This window comes from Elgaria multicarinata, chromosome 15 (genome assembly GCF_023053635.1).
Source record: "Elgaria multicarinata webbii isolate HBS135686 ecotype San Diego chromosome 15, rElgMul1.1.pri, whole genome shotgun sequence".
NCBI classification, from domain to species: Eukaryota; Metazoa; Chordata; class Lepidosauria; order Squamata; family Anguidae; genus Elgaria; species Elgaria multicarinata.
In genome coordinates this window covers 6,368,189-6,390,267 of record NC_086185.1, presented here as the reverse complement: position 1 = coordinate 6,390,267, position 22,079 = coordinate 6,368,189, and the positions used below count along the sequence as shown (strand labels likewise).

Genomic DNA, 22,079 nt, shown 5'->3' with positions numbered 1-22,079 from the left:
GCGCGCTTGCGCCCTGACGCGGCGGCGGCGTCGCGCCTGGAGAAAGGCGGAGCGGCCTGCTGTGTAGCCGTGAGGCGCCCCGGCGAGCCTGCTTGTCAGCGGCTTCTTGAGGGTGAGGGGACGGGGGCGGCGGCGGCACCACCACCACCACCATGAGCGTCGGAGGCTCGGACCGGAACGAGGAGTTCCACCAGCAGCTGCGGCTCCAGGAGCTCTACGGGGGGGAGAAGGAAGGCGACGAAGACGCGCTCACCTACACGGACTCGGCCGACGGGACCCAGTACGAGTGGGACCGCGAAAAGAAGGCCTGGTTCCCGAAGGTGAGGCGGGGAGGGCGGGGCGCCAGGCTCCGGGGGGGAGCTATGAATATTAATGAGGACCTATTAATATTCATAGCGCCATGGAGGCGCCTCAAAGCACCACAAAACACCTCTGGGTGAAAAAAGGACTCTTTAATGGGCTCCTCATGATAGCTGGATTTTCAGTTATTTAGGGTGCAATCCTGTGCATGCTGAGACCGGGGGTGGGGAGGTCCTACAACTCCCAGCATGCCCCATGGCTGGGGCATGCTGGGAATTGTAGGACCTGGCTGGGGCATGCTGGGAGTTGTAGGACTTCTTTCTATTATTATTATTATTATTATTATTATTATTATTATATTTATTTGTATCCCGCCTTTTGCCCAATGCTGGGCCTCAAGGCAGCCTTACGAAGTTTAAAACATACATTGGGAGGGGGGAGGAACATAAACGTTTAAAATACACAACAAAATTACAAGACATTAACATAGATGGAGGGGCAGATTATTCTCCAAAGGCCTGCTGGAACAAAAAAGTTTTAGCCTGCTTCTGAAAGCTCATCAAGGAGGGAGCCAGCCTAGCTTCCCCGGGAAGAGAGTTCCGGAGCACTGGAGCAGCCACCGAGAAGGCCCTCTCTCATGTTCCCACCAAGCTCACCTGTGAAGATGGTGGGACTGAAAGAAGGGCCTCTCCAGAAGATCTCAAAGCACGGGCAGGCTCATAAGGGAGGACACGGTCTTTCAGATAACCTGGACCCGAGCCTTATAGGGCTTTATAGGTCATAACCAGCACTATGCACTAAACATGCATAGGATTATGCCTTTAGATAAACCAACAAGGAGGACCTGAGTTCAAAAGCACTCTCCCACCCATGTTCCCCAGCAACTGGTGTATATAGACTTACTGCCTCTGATAAAGGAAGTAACATATAGCCATCAGGACTAGTAGCCATTGATGGTCTTCTCCTCCGGGAATCGGCCCAACCCACTTTTAAAGGCATACAACATGGTGGGCAGTGGTAGATACCTTAGTAACTCACCCTTCCTCATCCTGGGGACCTCTAGATATATTGGACTACAGCTACCATCATTCCCAGCCATCGTGGACATGGCTATGCTAGCTTAGAATGATGGGGACTGTAGTCCAACACATCTGGAGGCTACCAGGTTGGAGAAAGCTGCAGTAAGCTATGGGGTGGGCAACTAGTGGCCCTCCTGATATTTTGGCCTACAGCTTCCATCAGCCCCAGGGCAGGTAGCATAGCCAACAGTTAGGAATGTTGGGAATTGTAGGCCAAAACCTTGGATCCCCACACCTGCTATAACGGATGACAATGTTATAGTATTATGTAATAGCACGGGGTGATAAAGTAGCTTTGAAAAAATATATAAGGTTACATCACCTGTAACAAATGCTGCTGTTAAAAGCAGACTGTAAAATAAATGTTGGTTGTTTCATAGGCTGAATAACTCTCAGTAATGATTAACTTAGACTTGGTTTAAAATTCATTGCTACCCAACTTGCTGCTATGGGGATCGGAAAGCCATTTGGGATTAGTAAACTGATAAATAATATAGCCTTGTAAATAAGTTACAGAAGGTGCAGGTCCACAGAGGTTTAGTGTTTTTCAGCCTCCCTCCGTTGCTGAAGGTTGGAGGGTACTAATTTACGGGGGGCTACAAATTCTAGCTGGCCGTTGTAGGCAGCCCAAATTTCTGGTTACCTTGGTCTTTCTCCTCTCCTGATTTGCTGGATATTTGGGGGCTTGTTTCTAATGTCACACAGTGGACAGCCTCTTCAAGGACTTGTAAGGTTGTCACACAGAGGAGGGCCGGGATCTCTTCTCAATCCTCCCAGAGTGCAGGACACGGAATAATGGGCTCAAGTTACAAGAAGCCAGATTCCGGCTGGACATAGGAAAAACTTCCTGACTGTTAGAGCAGTACAACAATGGAACCAATGACCTAGGGAGGTTGTGGGCTCTCCCATACTAGAGGCATTCAAGAGGCAGCTGGACAACCATCTGTCAGGGATGCTTTCAGGTGGAGTCCTCCATTGGGCAGGGGGTTGGACTCAATGGCCTTAGAGGCCCCTTCCAACTCTACTGTTCTATGATTCTATGAAACCACAGCATGAGCTTGGAGATGGCCTCCTACCCCTTTCCCCAGCAACAAGTTCAAGAGAAGAGAGAAAGAGAGAGGTGATTCTTAAGCTCATACTGTCCTTCTGAATTCAGCATAAAGGTGGGAGCTCACCTTGCTTGCCCAAGAAGGGAGGGACACTTTCCTGGGTGAGCAAATTTGTAGAGTTTTGCTTATTTGATTTTTAAAAACTCTATAACACACTTTAAAAAAATACTCAGACTGGCTCGCAGTAACACTGGAAAATTAAAACCAAGAAAAAAGTGAAGAGCACTCTAAATACCAAAGTGATGATCTGACTCTGGCCTCCTTATTCTTCCTAAATTGCATCCCCCAAGGTTATAGGAATAATGTCACTCAGTACAACATGCTGGGTGGTCCTTGTGTATCTTATAGCTTAGATTCCATCTTTAAGGGCACAATCTTATACATGTTTAGGCAGAAAAAGTCCTACAACTCGTGGCTGGGTAATGCTGGGAGTTAAAGGACTTTTTTTCTGTCCAAACATACAAAGATTTGTGCCTTAAATGGTTCCATTATCAGTTGCTGGCAATTTTGGGGCACAACTTTGTATGGACTCATTTAACTCCCTTCTTCATTTTATTGTTGCTGAAACTTTGTGGAATAATAATTTTCATTTGAACAACCCTGTAAGGGAAGGTTACTTTCATTATTTATTATTGTTACAATTTTGTTAGGTAGTGGCTTGTCGACATAATTCAACACACTGATATTTACTCCAATGCCAATTCCAATGCCAACATTCCAGTCACAAGATTAAGCCGGTCGCACTGTTCTGCCACGAAATCATTTATAAGCATTTGCTCCTGAAAACAGCCTGGCTTCTTTCAGTAGGGTGCTGGATGGATATTTGTAAGAGTTTCACAGTTGCCTGCTCAAAAGGGTCTGAAGAGATAACATTACAGGGAAGTTGTTAACTAAGGATAAAGATGTTACAAATCATTGTTGATGACTTGATCTCCTAGATATGTGAACCACCAAGAGAGCTTCAGCTATGGGACAGTATGTAAATGGAATAAATAAATAAATATGTACAGCTGTTGTAGTCCACAAAATGGCTTGTAATAATGTACCTACAGCAATATCCTTATACTCTATAAGGAAGCATGTCTGCCCTATCACTTGTAGTAGTGTCATTGTGAAAGGTCACTACCCTATAATTTTTAAAATAGAACACAGTCTGCATTATTTGTTTCAGAGGCTCATTTTTGGTCTATGCATGCAGTCAGTCAGACTGAATTCTTGATTTAGTCTCTGAACTGATATTCTGAATTCTTTTTTAGATCACTGAAGACTTCCTGGCAACGTATCATGCTAACTATGGCTTCCCTACAGAAAACTCATCTGCATCTGTTAAAAAGACTGAATCCAAACCACCTACGGATTCAAAGTCAGCCAGGATCCAGCAGCCAGGAGAGCCAAAGACCTCACAGCCAACAGATCCTAAACAAAAAGGAGAGAAACGAAAACCTGACGCAGGCAAGGGACTTCATTGTGCATGACTTAGAAGTAGTCTGCTGTTCAAGAAGAAATGTCTGTTTCTACGGAGTTGAGCATTTAAACAGCTTCGATAGCAATGTTGCATGGGCATTCATGCTGAATATTCTTGTAACCATCCAGAAACGATTACTTTATCTGTTCTGAAAGTCTAATGTTAAAGGATCAAATTACTGGCAGCTTTTAGCTTTGATGTGAACATAGGAGAGGACGTAGAAAGCTTCCATATTCCAGGCCAAACTTATTTATCTCTAGTCCAGGATTGCCTCCTTTGATTGGCTGTGGCTTTCTAGGGCATCATGTGAACTTTAGTCTGAAGAGCTATTCTGTTTGTGTAGATCTGCAACGTAACTAATAATGATCTCCCCTTTAGGGTGGTTTCATGTCGAAGAACAGAAAAACACAAATGTGTATGTGACAGGTGAGGAGCAGTATTTGTGGTTTGCTAATGTTGTGTTGTGAAACGCACATGAAAGTTAAGCTCTGTGGTTAGAAATAGGAAGGCATCTGAACGCACTTTCACAGATATCACTTCTGATAAAGCCTTTGCAGATAAGCTAATCCTCCTTGGAAGCAGAATAAGAAGAAAATGCCTGAGTTTTGCTGTTGGTTTTAATAATGTTTAGTTGGCTTGAACAAAGGGGGGAATTAAATAGTACCGACAGGAAAATCATAGGAATGCAAGCAATGAAATTACTTACTTAAATGTTGATTTGTGCGTATTTCAGTCAGTCATAAAGTACCCTCCCCAAATGCAAAAGTAGTTGCAGTAAACTGTGTCCACTTGTAATTGTTTTCAGCCTCTTCCTCCTGCCCCTTGTTTTTTCTGTTAGCTGAAACTCAGTATCACTCTGTGTCCATGTAACGATGACTTAATGGCTACTGAGCTTTAAATGGCCTTATAGGCCCCTTCCAACTCTACTATTCTATGATTCTTATGTGAGAGACCAGCAACTGTGAACACATTCTCATCAGGCTATCTTACCTGTTCCTAGTTGGAAAGCTGTCTTCTGCTGAGTCATACCATTGGTCCATTTAGCTCAGTAGTGCCTACACTGGCTGGCAGTAGCACTTCAGGATTTCAGTCAGGAGTCTTTCTGAGTCCTCCATGGGCATACTAAGGGTTGAATCTGAGACCTCCTGCATGCAAAGCATGTGAGCTACGGACCTTGTTGTGTTTTTCTTAACACTTAAAAGCGCCTGAAAGTTTCAAAGGACTGTGCAGGTATGAAGAGGCAGTCTCTGCCTACAGAGACATAGTCTAATAGACAGGGTGCAGAAAGGAATAGAGAGGGGAGAGGAAAGCAAGTACTGGAGCTGCTACTCCTTCACAGGCAAGGTGCCCTCGTGGGTGGCAGCGGGTGCAGCCTTCCACAGTGGCCTATGTCACTGGTGGAGGCCAGAGGGTGCCGTCCTTCAGCTCTGTAGTCCTAGAGTTGTTCTCCAGGCTGTGCCAGTTACACAGGAAACCAAAACGAGGATTTTGAGTGCTGGCCTGCTAGCTCCTAATTGTGCCAGACCACGATTGGTGCCATGGTTTGGAAGGATTTTTGGAGGACTTGTGGAAGACACAACAGCTTTCCCTTATCTCATTATTCTGTAAGGCTTACTTGCTCTGGGTCAGGATTGTCTAGAAAGGACAAACTGAGAGCATGGTCTGCCTCTTTGTCTTCCCTGAATCCCACAAGAAACAGGTGCCTGCTGTCATTGATACAGTTACCTGCAGTGCCTTGCTCCTGTAACAGGGTTGGCATGCGTGCACAAAATCCAGAACTAAGGCCTGGCCCAGGGAGTGAAGATTTTGCTTTGCAGAAGACAAAGCGAATGTTAAAGGGTTTTCTGATACGACATGAGCAGCTAGCTTTGACATTGCTGTTCCAGGCCAAGAGGATGAACGTTGACATCCCTTGGGATGTACCACTCTTTTCCCTTAATCCAAAAGCCATCAGGTCGTGTAAAATAGAGGGCGGTGGGAAATCTGAGATTATTACACGAACTAACCAAGGGAACCTCCTCCAGAATTTAGAGTCCTCTTCTTGATTCATCTATAAGAACTAAATTAGTGGTGCTGATAGGTGTTCTTCTTGCATTCGTGTCTGTTCAAATTTATTCCTCCAGGTTTACCACCAGACATTACGACAGATGAGTTTGTACAGGTTATGTCAAAATGTGGTATCATTATGCGTGATCCTCAAACAGAGGAGCCTAAAATTAAACTTTACAAAGACAAAGAAGGAAATCTTAAAGGAGACGGGCTCTGTTGTTATTTAAAGGTCAGTTGTATGCTTCAGTTGTATTTTCATGATGATGATTCAAATGTTTGTTACCAAGACACAGATCTTTCACTTGTTTCTCTTTTCATTAGTTGAATTTTGTTTTTGTTTTGGGCAGTCGCAGATACATCAAGGTAGCTTATTATGGTAAATGTATTTTGTTGTCATCTGTAAACGTTACATTTTTGCAAGCCTGTCTTTGTTTATTTGGAAGTTAAAGGTCCTGAAATCTGATTTTCTTCTTTTTCTTTCTAATAGAGAGAATCTGTTGAACTTGCATTAAAATTATTAGATGAAAATGAAATCAGAGGCTACAAACTGCATGTAGAAGTTGCCCAGTTTCAGCTGAAGGGGGAGTATGATGCCAGCAAGAAGAAGAAGAAATGCAAAGACTACAAGAAGAAGATGTCTCTACAACAGAAGTGTGTAAATAAACTGGCTTTGTCTTTATTGTGTCGAAATATAAGAGGCTAAAACCTGAAAACTCAAATTATTTCCTTTTTTAAAGCAAGTAAAAAATAGTTTTTAAACTCTCCAGTGCATTTTAGCAGTTAGTTAGCCCATGTATTTAGCGTCTGATATATAGGAAAGGAAAGGAACCTCTCATGCAAGCACTTGAGTCATTGCTGACTCCTAGAGGGACTCCTAGAGAAAACTTGCTGACATTTTCTTGGCAGACTTTGTAGGGGGGTGGTTTGCCGTTGCTTTCCCCAGTCGCGGTTACCTTTCCCCCAGCTAACTGGGTACTCATTTTACCGACCTGGGAAGGATGGAAGGCTGAGTCGACCTGAGCCAGCTGCCTGAGAACCAGCTTCTGCTGGGATCGAACTCAGGCCGTGGGGAGAGTTTCGGCTGCAGTAACTGCCGCTTCACAATATTTTGTTTAATATTGGAAGCTACAGCCAGGCTTGTTTTTATATTAAGTAGACATTTACAGGAACTTCATGATAGCTTGATCTTAAAATCAAGTGCAAATTTCACAAGAGTCTCGCTTCTAACCAAATATATACTTTTTAAAGGCGCTAGATACCTTTTACGTAGGTGGCTTACGAGTAACCTTTTAGACTGCTGTTGCTAGTTTCACAGTAACTGCCAGTGCTCAAAACCTGGATTTAAGAAATGTCAAATTTAATGTTTTCTTTCAACAAATACTTTTAGAAACTGAAGAGATCAGCCCCAACCTCTTACTATTGCTTCATTTCATTAGACTGCTGGATTGGAGGCCAGAGAAGAAAGCTGGTGCCGTTCGATTGCGGAACGAGCGTGTTATCATGATCAGGAACATGTTTCACCCCAAAGATTTTGAGGTAGGAATGCCTGCTTCTTTCACCCAGCTGTGTAATATAGCCGAGTAAGACGTGAGAAAACTTAGGGAAGTAGGTCCTTCCGTAGATGACAAGTGCAAGTAGCCATCTTGGTCCATGAGGCAAAAATCCAAAGGGCAGCTGTGGCATAAAACCTTTTAGGACCATCTAAAACGTCACAAAGTACTGAGCCAGTTTTAGAGTTCACCGGACTCCACTTCAGGCTGAATGCCAAGCAACAGCCACCCACACATCCCAATAGGAGATGGAAGTAGTTCACAACTAATAATAATAATAATAATAATATATTTCTTACCTGCCTCTCCATTCTGATCGAGGTGGGGAACACCAATAAAATACATAAAACTGAATTAAAACCTAATATACATTGTTAAAAGCATCCTAAAAATATTCTAAAAACATCTTAAAATTCCACTGGGTAGGCCTGCCGGAAGAGATCCGTCTTTATAGCTTTCTTGAATGCCAGTAGACTGTTAAGTTGACAAGTCTCCTCCGGCAGGCCATTCCACAGTCTGGGAGCAGCAGAAGAGAAGGTCCTCTGGGTAACAGTTGTTAATCTAATTTTTGCTAGCTGAAGTAGATTCTTCCCGGAGGACCTGAGTGTGTGGGGTGGATTGTACGGGAGAAGGTGATCCCGCAGGTAGCCTGGACCCAAATCATGTAAGGCTTTAAAGGTGATAACCAACACTTCATACTTCGCTCGGAAACTAATTTGCAGCCAGTGAAGCGATTTTAAAACTGCTTGCGTTTACAATTTGAAAGGGAAAGTAGCCATAATATTTGCAATGTAAGCACTAAATAGGATATTTTTTCCTTTTCTTTTTTTTAAAGAAACAAACCTGTGAGTGCAACATTTTACAACATTTAGTATCTGAATTTCAAATTCAAGCCAGTCCTTTGGTATCCAAATGTAATTGACTGCCTTTCCACACTGATTTCTATAACTTGACTTTTTAAACACATAATTGGGTAGCTTTTAATCCTAACTAAACTTTGAAAGGACGTTTTATTTCTGTTTTATTAGCTGGAAACTCTGTTTGCTAAGCTTCATGCTTGCCCTGGACTACTTGGGCCCTTAGACCCTTTGGCAAGAATGTAGCTTCACTCAGGTTCCGTTAATGTTGACCAAGAGTTTTCTAGCATGGAAATATGAGCTTTGTGTCTTCTGTTTCAAGATGTGCTTTGAGCATCAGATGAACATGGAACCGAATTGGCCTTTGAATCATACTCAGGAAATAACGTTGGCCAAGATTGCTTGGTATCTCCGTTTGCCTCTCAGACTGCTGTGGCCAGCGTGTGGAAATTCTGGTTTCTATAGCAGTGTTGAGAAACACTTTTAAACATAACTGTGCATTTACTTGCAGGAGGATCCCCTAGTGCTAAATGAAATCGGAGAAGACCTTCGGACAGAATGTGAAAAGTTTGGACAAGTAAAGAAAGTCATTATATTTGATGTAGGTATATGTTTCCTAAACGTTTTTATAGTGTTTGTTCCTCAGGGCCCATTAGCGCTCTGAAGTGAATCATTCTTTTAAGTGCATGCAAGGCCTAGTTTGAATTTGATGGCTTCTGGTTTTCTTCTGTTTTTATAGAGGCATCCAGACGGTGTTGCATCAGTGGCATTTAAAGAGGCAGAAGAGGCTGATGTCTGTAAACAGGCACTCAATGGGCGATGGTTTGGTGGACGACAGCTCGCTGTCGAAACGTGGGACGGTGTCACGGATTATCAGGCATGTCTCCCTACTTCATGAGAGTTGTTTTGTGTTTTTTTAAGCTGAGTATGTGTAATGCATGACATTTCGGAAATTTTATTGTAGTTCAAAAATGATACATCCACTGTGGCCAGCCTGTCTAGGTGAAAACTCTGGATCCCAGGTGTTTGAAATAATGAGAGAGACTTTGTAATGATATATTTCTAATTGAGAGCTCTCTCTCTCCCTTCCTCTCCATACACACACACATACACACACATAGCCTTATTGTTTCTGAAGGACACACTGATCTTGCTTGGATTTTTGGCTCTGCACTCATGAAAACTTGGATTCTTTTAACACTGGTTCCTGCGAAGAAATTAGGGCCTTTTCCATGGTGGTCCTGAGGTTGCCACAGAACTAGCCCCCCACTCCAGAAGAGGTGCAGGGGAGCGCTTCCCTTTTTAACACTTAGCAAAACATGTAAATGCCATCTTAAATCTAGCCTTTGGGCATAAATGCTTATTGTAGAGTGGTGTTTTCCCCCCCATGGCCTAACCGAACCAACACCATAACAATAACTACAACAATAGTATTATTGTTTTACATGTAGGAAAGATTATGGAAGGGCAATGACTGGAGTTAACAGTAGACTGGGTTCAACCTAAGTTAGTTGCATTTAGGACTTACAAGTTAGACATGACTAACTTCATATTGATTTAAATGGGACTTAAGTTAGATCCAATCCAATATTTTGAATTTTAATGAATTTGTTTGGGGGTGTTTACATTGACTGTTTTTATATTGTCACATATAGAATATATGAGCTGTGAGAGAAGACTGGATTTAAATACATAAAATCCAGTCTTTCATGCAGCCTGCATGTTTTTTTTTAATGTTGAATTCACCTGAATTTATTCTGTATATAAAAAGGGATTAAATACATTTATAGAGGATAAGGCTTTTAGTGGGTAGCAGTCATAGAGATGTGAAGGCCCCGGAAAAAAACCGGAAAAATTTGGGGGAAAAAACGTTTTTTCCCCGTCTTTTTCTGAAGCCTTTTTTTATTCCCCCCCCCCCCTGAAAAAGTGGAAAAATTAAAAAAAATGAAGAAAAAAACGGATTACGGGATGTTTTATTTTAGCATGTATCAGATTATTACAATGTCTGTGCCCCAAGGACAAGCAAGTCCTAGGTTGCAAACTGAGACTACAACTCTCAAATGCAAGAGCAAGATGCATTTCTGTCTCTAGGGGGCAGCACTGCCATGGAAGCAAAGACTGAAACTAATACTGATAGCTGTAGGTCAGAAAATGAGTGATTAAATTTCATGCGTATTCATTGAATCTTGGTTTCTCCCCCTCCCCCCATTTTTCTCAGTTCTTTTTATGGGATGGGGGCTTTATATCTTGACACTGGAGGGCTAGCGGAAACATAAATAATTTTCTTTGTTACTAATGTTGGTGGTTTCTTCAGTTGTTGTTTTTTAAAATTGTTTTTTGCCTGCTCCTCATAAACTGGCAGAACCAAAGAGGTTCCTTACAGTCCAGGTGTTCCTAACAGTTCAGGAGCTTGTAGCTCCATTTGTTACCAAAAAAAAGTAAATTAAATTTGTAATAATTGTTTGAATACACTACTTTTAATATACCAGATGTAATAATTTTATGCCAAACCAACTTGGATATAATTACATTTTATGTTCCTAAAGTAACAAAGTGACTTTCAATCTGTAAAAAGTGCTAATATTGCATTATTTCAATTTTTCCGAAAATTTCCGTTTCCCCCCGAAAAAAACACGGTTTTTTTCCCCATGGCTTCAAAATTTCCGGAAATTTTACATCTCTAACAGTCATGACGATTGCTATATGCTACCCTCCAGGATCAGAGACAGTATGCCTGGGTACATCAGTTGATGGGAATCACAAGCAGGAGGCTGCCAATATTATGAGTTCTATGACACTGAGGTTACAGGGGGGCATTCGTGCAATGAATACGGAATAGATTCCTCAAGTATTGACTATTAAACTTGTAAGCTATGAGCTCCTTCCCCCCCCCCCCTTCTTGCTGTAACTTTTATAATGGCTGTTGTCTGTAAACCCAGGTGGAAGAGACTGCGAGAGAAAGGGAAGAGAGATTGAAGGGGTGGCAGTCGTTCTTAGGTGATCCTAATACGGAGAAGCCAAAAGCTGCATCTGACGCAGATTCATTGGAAACTGGCAAGCAGCCAGCTGAAGGAGTTCAGCCATCTAAAGATAATGGTGCATCTGAGGGTGGTCCGAAGGTTGAAGCCACGGAGACAAGAGATAATGGAGAAGGTGCCAATGAAGACGTCACGGCATCCACAGACAGCAGCGTTGTAGGCAGCGACGAAGAAGCAGAGACATAACGTTAACTCTCTTGTCTGTTGTAAAAGCATGCATTTAGGGTAACCTTTAGACCTCTGTTATCCTGTGCTTTGGAGCAACTGCAGGCAGCATTCAAGTGAATATATATGCATTTCCTTATTAGGATGTCATCAACGTGCTTTTGAGGTATTACGTTAAAAGCAGTATTTAACAATGATCTTCTCCCCAAAAATATATTCATATCTGGCTGCTGTTCATGCTGTGTGTGTATGTGTCATAAGTTGCCAAGAGCCCTACTGAACTGACCGGCTGTCTTAAGTTGTAACCTTGCTTGTCATTGTTCAAAGTCCATCGGTGTAATAGGTACAAACTCACAGTTCCCATTAACAACACACCGGCCTTTAGAAATAGAGGTATGAATGCTGGTTTTCAGTATTTGCTCTAATTCCCCTCCTCCCCCCGCCCTGCTGGTACTCTTCTTGTATGGTATACATCTTTACCATCCTTGGACACACCAGTAAGTACTTGGATCAGCTGGTTTTCCTGATATTTTAAAATAACTAATAACAGATAATGGAGGATGCAGCGTTGGCACTCTGAATGCATTGCCATCACACTGTAATTAGGAAAGATCAACGAAATGATCTGGGAGTGCTGTCTTGGTTTAAGAAAGTTCTTCACAGCTCAAGCCCTCCATTCATTTGTAAGTCTAAGCTGAGGGGAGCTAGATGACAAATGGGCAAAATATGTAAATAAGAAAGACTAATCTTTGTTTTTAAATTTTCCTTTTGATTACATGGAAATATGTAGAAAGCTTGTGTGTTGGAAGTGATTTCCCCCCTGGTATTACTGTATTCAAATATAGTTAAGTTTCAGGCGTTTGTCAGGGGCGATGAGTATATGGAGCCTGTTCTTTTATACTTGGAATGACCACAGGAGACACTATGGAATAAAATTGTTTTGAGATTCATTCCCAGAATTGTTGCCCAGATTTCTAAATACCAACACAGATTTTTACAGATATTAGTCATTCGGAATTAGCAAATGTTGGTTTTTAAAAAAAGCACTCAAAGTTTTGTAAACGTTGTGTCTGAAAACATTTTCCAGTGCCCTTAACCAGGTTTCTCAGTGAGGCTGAACTGACACTTAATGAGAAAAAGTGTCATGTGTCAGGACAAGAAGGAGCAATCGGTGAGTCTCCTCCCCTTCCCCATTTGCAGGGGAGGGAAGGAGAGTAGGAACCCACACACACACCACTTCTAGTTTGTGAACAGGGCAACCATGGTTAGTGAAAACCTTAGCCTGACCTCAAACCAGGATACCAAACTACAGTTTAATCCTGGTTTGAGAGAGAACTAAGGTTTGCACAAATCATGGTTTGCTGTTTCCTGGAGACGTTAGCAACCTAGAAATGAATGCTTCTCCTCTCCTCCCCTTGTGTGCTGCGGAGAGGACAGGGTTTGAGCGTAATCCTAGTTGCCCCTTGATTTCACAAAGATGTTGTTGCGTCTCACTAGACTCTGTGCATTCCCTCACACGGGAGTCTAGAAATGCAGCACCGGTGAAAATACTCGTTTGTACGTTAAATGTAAGTATTTAGCATACCTGGTTTGTATTTAGAAGTTGTGATTATGTTAATAGATTATTTTTCAAAAGGTCTTATTTGCATCACGCTTGAACACTACTTGCTGCCAACAGCCGAAAACTGAGAATTTGAGTAAACACCGAGCAATCTATTATTAGTGTTATTTTGAGATATTTGTTCCTCCAGACAACCAGATTGCAATTAATAAAGGGTTTCTCCCTGCACACACAGCAGCTCCAGTGAAAGTGTAGTCAAAACCATGGCAGGGCTTGGGTGTAAAGGCCAGGATTTCCTCATGCTATTTTGTCGAACGTTGTGGATGAGATGGCGACAGTGAATGAGATTATTTGAACTGAAATATTTTTGGTGCAAGTTTAGCTGCACTAGATTTTATTAACTAACTAGTGTGATAGTTAACATTAAATAAAATATTTCTGGAATTTAAATGGTTGTCCCATTATGAGAATACCACTTCTGTGACTTGGATTTTTGTGTATTATAACATCATAGCACAAATTTACGCTGGATTAAATATTTCAGATGTGGCTTCTAATACTTGCTAGATAGGCAGAAGTTTACTTACTGTGATAGACATTTAATTTTTATCCCAGCCAACTACTACAACTAACTACAATTCATTTTACCTGTTCAGTCTTCCCGTGAAAGAAATATAGTTTTTTATGATCACCTCCAATTCCTGTAGCTTTTGCACTTTTTGACCTAAGCATCTGTGAGCATCAGGAAAGTTCCCACTCATAAATAATTGTGGGTTATGATTTTGGGTAGTTCCACATGACGGCACTCTCAGCTGAAATGTTTGCTCTTAGAAAAAGGCTTAGAGTTACCAAAGCTTCCTTTTCCTTCCTACCAGGATTGCAGACTAAGGGCGCAATTTTATGCATGTTTAGACAGAAAAAAACCTACAACTCCCAGCATGCTCTAGCTGGCTGGGGAATGCTGGGAGCCATAGAGCTTTTTTTGCATCTAAACATGTCTAGACTTGCACCCTAAGCTGGTTATAATAGTCTGTTGTTAATTTAGCATTTGCCCCCATTTAACATCTCAAAGTGGAAATGATTTGTCCCTTAAATTGGACACAAAACAGAAGAGAAATATTAAGCAAGAAACGTAAGAAGGTATAGAAATAGTCTGGAGTTATGATACTTCTTTTTTCCAACCCACAACTTCATGGGTTTTTTTTAATAAAATAAAATCTGGGAGCCTGGCCTGCTGCAAAGTGAAGTTCTGCTCTCTGGCAGCATCTTTAGCTGAGTTCAAAAGTGTGTTTTTGAGCTCACCTCTCCCTTGTACTTTCGCTCATGGGCAGGTTGCTTTTCTTCTAATCTTAGCAGTTTGCCTTATGGGAATTGAGGGTTTTGTCACCAGCCGGGCTCACTGCGGGAGCCTCTTTTGGAATGGGCAAGCCAGAACTCAAAATCCCAAACATGCCCACTGACCCCAAAGTGTTGGGGATTTCTGATCTAAGACACAGCAATAATTTCTATTAAAATACTCCCAGGTAAGTATTTTAAGTTCTACCATTGGGTAGCCTCTGTTGAGGACAGGGTAATTTATTCCCCCTCCTCGTCCTCTGTTTGCAGAGATGTAGCAGCAAGTTCTCATTGGAAGTACCAGGAAGGAGTTAATCTTCCTGGTAGACTGTAAAAGACATCAAACCTAGCGTACAAGCATGTAACTCTCTCAAGTCAGCCTTCGTTCAGACTCCATCCTTTCTGTAGCCCTAGCAGATAGCTAGGCAAGATCAGCTTCAACTCTGCTGGATAAGGGAATGCTTTATTCCATCAAGAGCCATGGACATTACTTTCCTTCTCCCCTGCCCCCGCCCCAAAGAAAGTGGTAGTATTTATATCACATTTGAGGTGTACGTAGTTACATAGGCAACACAGAAAAGGACAAGCACACAAGCTTACAATCCAACTTAAGAGTGTCATCTCACAGGGGGGAGGGGAATCGTGTTTGCTTACCATCATTTCTCCACCCATGTGTTCGTTCCTCATTACTTCCTCTTTTGAAAGAGGATCAAAACAACCTGCATGTAGCCCATTCAGTGGGCTGTTTTGATTGTGCTGCTTCTCTTGCACGGAGCAGGAGTTAGCGGCAACTTCCATCTTTAAAAATAAGTCAGATTTACTGGGGTGTTTTTTGTGTGGTGTGAAGAAGGCTGGCGGGAGGCGTGTGGAAGGTTAGACGCCGGGAGAGGGACCTATGAAAATACGTGAGTGCTCAGTAACCAGTGTGCAATAAAATGCTTGTCTGATGCTGTAGGAAAATAACAGCTTAGAAGAAGCGTCCAGGATAGGGAAGGAGAAATGTCACCTGTACTTAAAGCTTGCGTATAGTTGGGAATGAGAAGCGGATAAAACAAAGGTCATGTGGAAAAGGAGGGATGAGAAGGAAGGGGAAACAGTTCTCTTGTGTGTAGGTCAGGAAGGGAGAACAGGAGAGAGAAAATGATCTCATTGGGAGGGAAAAGCAAGGGGTCACCTTGCCACAATCTCTCCCCAGCTCAATTTGTACTGGGGGTGGGGTGGGGAGGAATGGTCATTTTTGCCCATAGTTGTGTACACCTGACAATACCAGGATCTGGTCTTAAATAACAGACATCTCTCTCATGGCTTGTGTGCACAGCATTGCTTAATGCTGTGTTAGAAACACACACCAAACAAGCCCTTTCATTTTCCTCATTCCTGAAACCTCCAAACCTGGTTGACTTGTCGGCGTGCATTTCACACATTCCTGGTAACAAGCCTCAAGGATACGCCTAGTTCCCTCACTGTCAGAGGGACGGCGAGCCACTGGTGTGATCGCACACAGCCCTCCTTTCACCTGGGGATCGCTGCAGAAGTCTGGCGTCGGTGCGGGGGGTGAAGACCTGCGGGGCGGCTGCAGCATGAGCCGTACAGAGGTGGATATTTTGCAAGGCAGCTAAACATTACGGTAAGTGAGCCTGGTCCCACGATCTCTTCGTAAGGCATCTTTGGAGACAGAGGCAAGGGGAAACGTCAATGTTTAGACACATTTAATGGAGGACGTATCTGTCGACGGCTGTTGGTCATGGTGGCTTGATAGGATCCCTGTGCTCAGAGTACTTTTAAATATGGAAGGCGGTATATAAATCTATTAAATCAATGAAAATAAATGTTCAGATGCATCTGTTGTGGAGCAAGAGCAGGAAAAACCTCTTGCCTTTGTGCCCTTTTCATCAACCAGAGGGCATCTGGTCCACTGTGGGAAACAAGATGGTGGACCAGTTGAGCCGACGTTGGTCAGATCTAGCAGGCCGCCACTCTTACTTTCAAGCGTTCTGCTACCCCCCGACACTGGAAAAGCATATTAGCAACGCCCTCTGCCTCCATCTTAATGGCTTCTGTGAAAACACTATTTTTATCTTGATGATCAGGAAATTAAAAATTTAATTGGAGGAAGCAGTCACTTTCGCTGTTGTGGTCATATCTTGCAAATCTACAAGGCTGAGCTGGATTACTTTTGCTCAGAGGCCTGCACAGCCGGCAACCCTCCAAGCTGAACGGAGCATACCAGCCTTCATGCACTGTGCATTTGACAGCTTCCATGTGATTTTCTGCACTCCTGAGCAGGTGGCAGCGAAACCAGGAGGCTTATGGAGTCTTTCGTGGGTGGGTGTCCGGCTCAGTGGCTCATGAGTGACCCAGGGCTGGCCCAGATGTGATATGGGGTGTCACAGGGAGAGCCATGACTTGATTGCCTGCAATTTTTAGTAATGTTCAAAACATGTTCTGGTGTGTGTGCTAAAATGGGGGAGAGGAACCGACCCACTGGCACTGATGCATGCCTTGGAAATACCACCACCACCCTTGCTGGGTTGCACGCACTACATGCTGTCATTTTGAATTTCACACAGGCTGGGTTCAGACAACATGCTAAACCATAGTGGGTCATGTTCAAGAGTGACCCATAAGAAGTTAGTGTGTCATGGTGATAGTGGTGGTGGGAGGTTTTTCTGCCCATGATAGGTATGCTACCCACCCTTGTTACCCAACCTATGCAGAGTGGGTACGGGGCCCTGGGATGGCTTACCACGTCTTCTGTCGGGCTCCCCATGGGTAAATTCCCACAACCATAGAGATGGCTGCCTAGAGCAGCCAGAAGTGCAGAGATGCTCTAGCCCACTTGGGCGATCTCTATGGTCAAGTTTGCTAAGGGGTAGCTAGAGCCACTGGTGCAATCCCCATCCCACCATGGTGGCCGCTGGGGTGCTGTTTCTGTCTTCTTCCCAGGAAAAAAAAAATTAAGGAGGAAAAGATGCAATGGCCGCCTTTGGATTGGTAGTGCTAGGGGGACTCCTGTCTGGAAGCCCACCACCACCACCACCACCACCACCACAGAGAGGCCTTATTGTACCCACCACTCCATGTTCTGTAAGAACACTTATTTATTTATTTATTACATTTCTATGCTGCCCAATAGCCGGAGCTCTCTGGGCGGTTCACAAAAATTAAAAACATTCAAAGTATAAAACAACAGTATAAAACCATAATATAAAATACAATATAAAAGCTCAGCCACATAAAAACAGTAGCAATGCAAAATCACAAATTTAAAACACCAAGTTAAAATTTATTTATAGACTGTTAAAATGCTGGGAGAATAAAAAGGTCTTCACCTGGCGTCTAAAAGCATATAATGTAGGTGCCAAGTGAACCTCCTTAAGGAGCTCATTCCACAGCCGGGATGCCACAGCAGAGAAGGCCCTCCTCCTGGTAGCCACCTGCCTCACTTCCTTTGGCAGGGGCTCACGGAGAAGGACCCCTGAGGATGACCTTAGGGTCCGGGCAGGTACATGTGGTACACTTTCTCTTCTATTTTGCAAACAAATAAGAAATCCTCTTTGTTGTTTTGTTTTGCCTTTGTTCTTAGGCACATAGATGGAAGATACGAAGAATAATTCTGCCCAGCTGGGCAAAAGCAAGCAGCCGGTGAAAACAGAATGGGGGTCCCAATATGTGGTTTTTACTTACTTCCAAGGTGACATTAACAGCGTGGTGGATGAACACTTCTCCAGAGCTTTGAGTGCAGCCAAAACCCCGCAGGACCTGAGCAGGAAGAACAGCAATGAGGATGTGATTGTAAAGACCGGTGAGCCTCTTCTCTGTGGTTTAGGGTTGCTTATTACTCGCTTCATAGCAACTTATGTAATAAGCTAACTTGTGATTGGGGCGAAACTTGCACAGGCACAATTGTGCTGTGGCTTGGTGGCATCTCAAGGACAGGGATTAAATCTGGAATGTGGTTTGGCTCTTTTCAATGGTGTTGCCAATCTAGGGAGGATGTGAAGTATTCACACACAAAAAAAACCCATGCTTCTGAGTGTGTGTGGAGTGCCTTAATAACACTACGCTCAACATCTAAAGTCCTCCTCTGGGTTCCCTACTCCGAGGGAAGCTCAGAGGACGGCAACAAGGGAGAAGGCCTTTTCTGTGGTGGCCCCCCAATTATGGAACGATCTCCCCGATGAGGCCCGCCTGGCGCCAACATTGTTATCTTTTCGGACTTTCCTTTTCTCCCAGGCATTTAACAGCACATGTTGAGTTTTAACTGACTCCAAAATGAGGTTTGACCTGGCTGAGTGTTTAAAAATTGTTTTAAATGTTAGCTGTTTTTATGCTTTTGTTTTTAAATTTTGTACATTGATTTTTAATGTTCAGATATTTTATCTAATCTTTTTAATCTTTGTAAACCGCCCAGAGAGCTTCGGCTATGGGGTGATATATTAATGTAAATAACAACAACAAGAACCACAATAATAATAATAATAATAATAATAATAATAATAATAATAATAATGCTTGTCCTCAAGAGCAGAAGAATGTGGGAATCTCCTAAGTCTAGAACACTCTACATGCCAGTTCTACAGCACTGCAAAGACATTTGGGCTAAAGGGAAAGAGAGGGTGAAAAAGAGGGACTCAAACAACCCAGGAATTGGGAAAAACACCAACACCAACCTGCCTTTTGTGCGATTGTCTGACAGACAAACTGTGGGTAAACTTTGGGTAAGGCAACAACCCGTATGCTGTTTTGTTGTTAAATGTGAACGAGGTCTGTAAGTTTAGCCATCACTGCAAGGCACCTGTGCATTACCATTGGGATCTCAAATACATGAATCAAGAATGTTTCTTCTCTTCTCTTTTTAATGAACAGAAAACCACATGTCTCCCCAACAGTGGAGTTTCTCACCTCCCTGGCCTAAGCCGTACCACACGTCCTGCCCTTTAAACCTATCCAGCTCCGATGGGAATGCGGCTGCTACAGCTGCTGACCCCTATGAACCTTCTGACCTCCAGGGCATTCCTCCATCGGCCACAGATCTGTGGCACTTGCCTTCGAGGGCTGATCCAAATTTGACTGCGACTTCAGGGTATCCCCCCTCTATGCCTGACCTGCACATGGCGCAGGGATCCGGGGCGGATGGAAAATTCGGTTCGCTGCTAGGTCTCTTGCAGCAGGAAAGGTGCCCCTCATCCATCCAGCAGACTCCCGATTCTGGATCGGCTTGTCTTACCAGCTCTGCTAGGTTACCAAATACAAGCCAGAGTTTAACTTCTAGGGGAGGTAAGCAAATACTAGTTTACTCTTGATCCTTCAATCTTTTTCAAATGGAAAAGTGTGGGTGTATGTATTGATAGATAGAGCCAGGAATGATGTAAAAAACCTTTTGTTGCCTCTACTGAATGGACTGGGAGTTAAAGTTTGGGAGTGTTTGGACTGGGAATTAATGTTTGGGAGCTAGGTTACACAGCCACTGGGAAATATGTTTCATTTCATCCTACATGGTTGCCTTATTTATTTATTTTGTGAACCGCCCAGAGAGCTTCGGCTATTGGGCGGTATAAAAATGTAATAAATAAATAAATAAATTTATCATCACATGTATATCCCACCTTTTTTCCTCTACATGACCCCCCTTCTCCCCATTTTATCTTCACAACAACGCTGTGAAGTCAGTTAGGCTGAGAGTCAAAGTCACCCAATGAGCTTCGTGGCAGAGTAGGGTGGGGTGGTCTAGAACCTGGGTCTTCTGGGTCCCAGTCCAACTCTATCCACTTCACCAGACTGACAGACCGAGTGGTCCACCAGGACGGCTTGCCTGCTGACTTTCACTGGCTGGAAAGAAGTCTCAGTTGCAGCGGAGGATTAGGGTTAAGGTTGGTGAGGCATGGTTCTTTGTGGTGGAAAAATGGCCTGGGTAGAGCCTAGCTGGGCCAGACAGACTGAGTAGGCTACCAGGACAGCTTCCTCACTGTCCTTGAGGGGCAACGTGAGGATTAGGGTTAAGCTTCAGATTAGGGTTAGGGTTGGGGAGAATTGGCTCCCTGGGCAGAAACTGGGTCCTTGGTAGAGCCTACCCAGTCCCGACAGAGTGAGTGGGCTGCCAGGACAGCTTCCCTACTGACTTTGAGTGGCTGGAAGGGTGTTTCAGTGGCAATTGAGGGTTTGGGTTAAGCTTCAGGTTAGGGTTAGGGAGGCATAGCTCCCCCGGGTGGAACCAGAGACTGATTAGAGCCTAGACAAGGTCAGATAGACAAAGTGGGCTACCAGTACGGCTTCCTTACTGTCCTTAGTGGCTGGAGGGAAGTCTCAGTGGCATGTGGGGGTTACGCTGGTGGGCCACTGGGTGAACAGAGTGTTGGACTAGATGGACCCTGGTCTGATCCAGCAGGGCTCTTTTGATGTTCTTACCAGAGCATGGATCACTGAGGCCAGGCTGTCTCTGTTGAGGTAGGGACACCCCTGATGATCCACCCAGCTAGGCAGACAAACCACACTCTTATTGTGGTGGCTTTGTCTTCTGTTTTTAAGTTCATTATTATTAGAAGCTTTCTTATTTTTTATTATTATTAATAATAATAATAATAAGAAGCCTAAAAGGTGGAGGTTCCATCAACCATTTCTTGACTTCTGTCCCTAACATTCTTTAACAGCATCAGTTTCACAGTTGATCATCTTTCTTGTTTTCCAGGCATCGCTGCCAATGACAGGAGAAGAGATTTGTACTTTTAGAAAATGGACACCTTTGCTCACCATTTCTGCAAAGAGGACTCCCTGTTGAAGCTTAAATAAATTGTAGCTGTGATGAAGAGAAATTGACGAACGTCAGTGCATCCTCCTCCACATTCACCCACCATTTACAGATGTCGATGTGCTTTTTCTAATGTGTACAAAGATAATTTGTACCACTTATATAACACTTTTTATTTGCCTCATGCTTGCCTTCTTAACAACCCTAAATCAACGTACCCGGCATACAGAAAAAAAATCTTCTGAAGCCATAACACTTCCTACTTTTCTTCCTGACTGAAAGTCAGCATATTCAACTTTTGGAGGACTTGTGGGCTCCATCACACCTACTTTTTTTTCCTGGTTTGCCTCCGCGATTTCCACCTCCGTTTCATTAGCGAGTGAAGCTAATGGTCCCTCTCACATATGTTTGTGGTATTGCAACTGTACCTGTGAAATCTCCTTCTGAGTCAGCACGAGCCCATTCATCTGACACGGCATGCTAGAAGCTGAGAACCATGCCACCCTCCTCTTTCATCAGCAAGACCCCCCTTCAAAGCACACGCCTCCACCAGAGGACATAGCGCGAGGACAGCAATACACGGGGCGGAAGGGGACTTTAATCCCGCATGGAGAAAATAAACTGGACTTTCCCCGCTCTAGGAAAACACGAAAAAGGTAGGGGAAGAGGTAGGGTGACTACAGGAGAAGCACAACGTCATGTGACTACCACTGCAAAATGGCGAACCAGGCGGCGATAAAATGCTGGTGTGACGGATCCCTGTGATGAAAGGTTGTGGCAGGGGACCACAAGGAGCCAAACCAGAAGAAAAGAGGCATCCCGT

General features: G+C 43.6%; 2 protein-coding genes across 2 annotated transcripts; both read left to right on the top strand.

Moving 5' to 3' along the window:
• On the top strand, nt 1-13,623 carry HTATSF1 (HIV-1 Tat specific factor 1). Its single transcript, XM_063141553.1, has 9 exons — nt 1-320; nt 3,745-3,940; nt 4,332-4,379; nt 6,077-6,231; nt 6,490-6,653; nt 7,439-7,538; nt 8,921-9,010; nt 9,149-9,286; nt 11,349-13,623. Exons 1-9 carry the CDS (start codon nt 153-155, stop codon nt 11,631-11,633), a joined length of 1,344 nt encoding a protein of 447 aa, XP_062997623.1. The 5' UTR covers nt 1-152; the 3' UTR covers nt 11,634-13,623.
• A 3,450-nt stretch (nt 13,624-17,073) lies between these two features.
• VGLL1 (vestigial like family member 1) lies at nt 17,074-21,266 on the top strand. The gene is made up of 4 exons (XM_063141809.1): nt 17,074-17,138; nt 18,095-18,313; nt 19,378-19,788; nt 21,197-21,266. The coding sequence occupies exons 2-4, from the start codon at nt 18,103-18,105 to the stop codon at nt 21,235-21,237; spliced, it is 663 nt and encodes a 220-aa protein (XP_062997879.1). The 5' UTR covers nt 17,074-17,138; nt 18,095-18,102; the 3' UTR covers nt 21,238-21,266.
• The last annotated feature ends 813 nt before the right edge of the window (nt 21,267-22,079 follow it).

Excerpts from the sequence above, each read along its gene's own strand:
- VGLL1 (XM_063141809.1), top strand. The coding sequence starts at position 18,103 with ATGGAAGATACGAAGAATAATTCTGCCCAGCTGGGCAAAAGCAAGCAG. Across the intron at positions 18,314-19,377 it reads GGATGTGATTGTAAAGACCG|AAAACCACATGTCTCCCCAA; the intron begins GTGAGCCTCTTC and ends TTTAATGAACAG. Across the intron at positions 19,789-21,196 it reads GAGTTTAACTTCTAGGGGAG|GCATCGCTGCCAATGACAGG; the intron begins GTAAGCAAATAC and ends CTTGTTTTCCAG.
- HTATSF1 (XM_063141553.1), top strand. The coding sequence starts at position 153 with ATGAGCGTCGGAGGCTCGGACCGGAACGAGGAGTTCCACCAGCAGCTG. Across the intron at positions 4,380-6,076 it reads CACAAATGTGTATGTGACAG|GTTTACCACCAGACATTACG; the intron begins GTGAGGAGCAGT and ends TTATTCCTCCAG. Across the intron at positions 6,654-7,438 it reads AAGATGTCTCTACAACAGAA|ACTGCTGGATTGGAGGCCAG; the intron begins GTGTGTAAATAA and ends TCATTTCATTAG.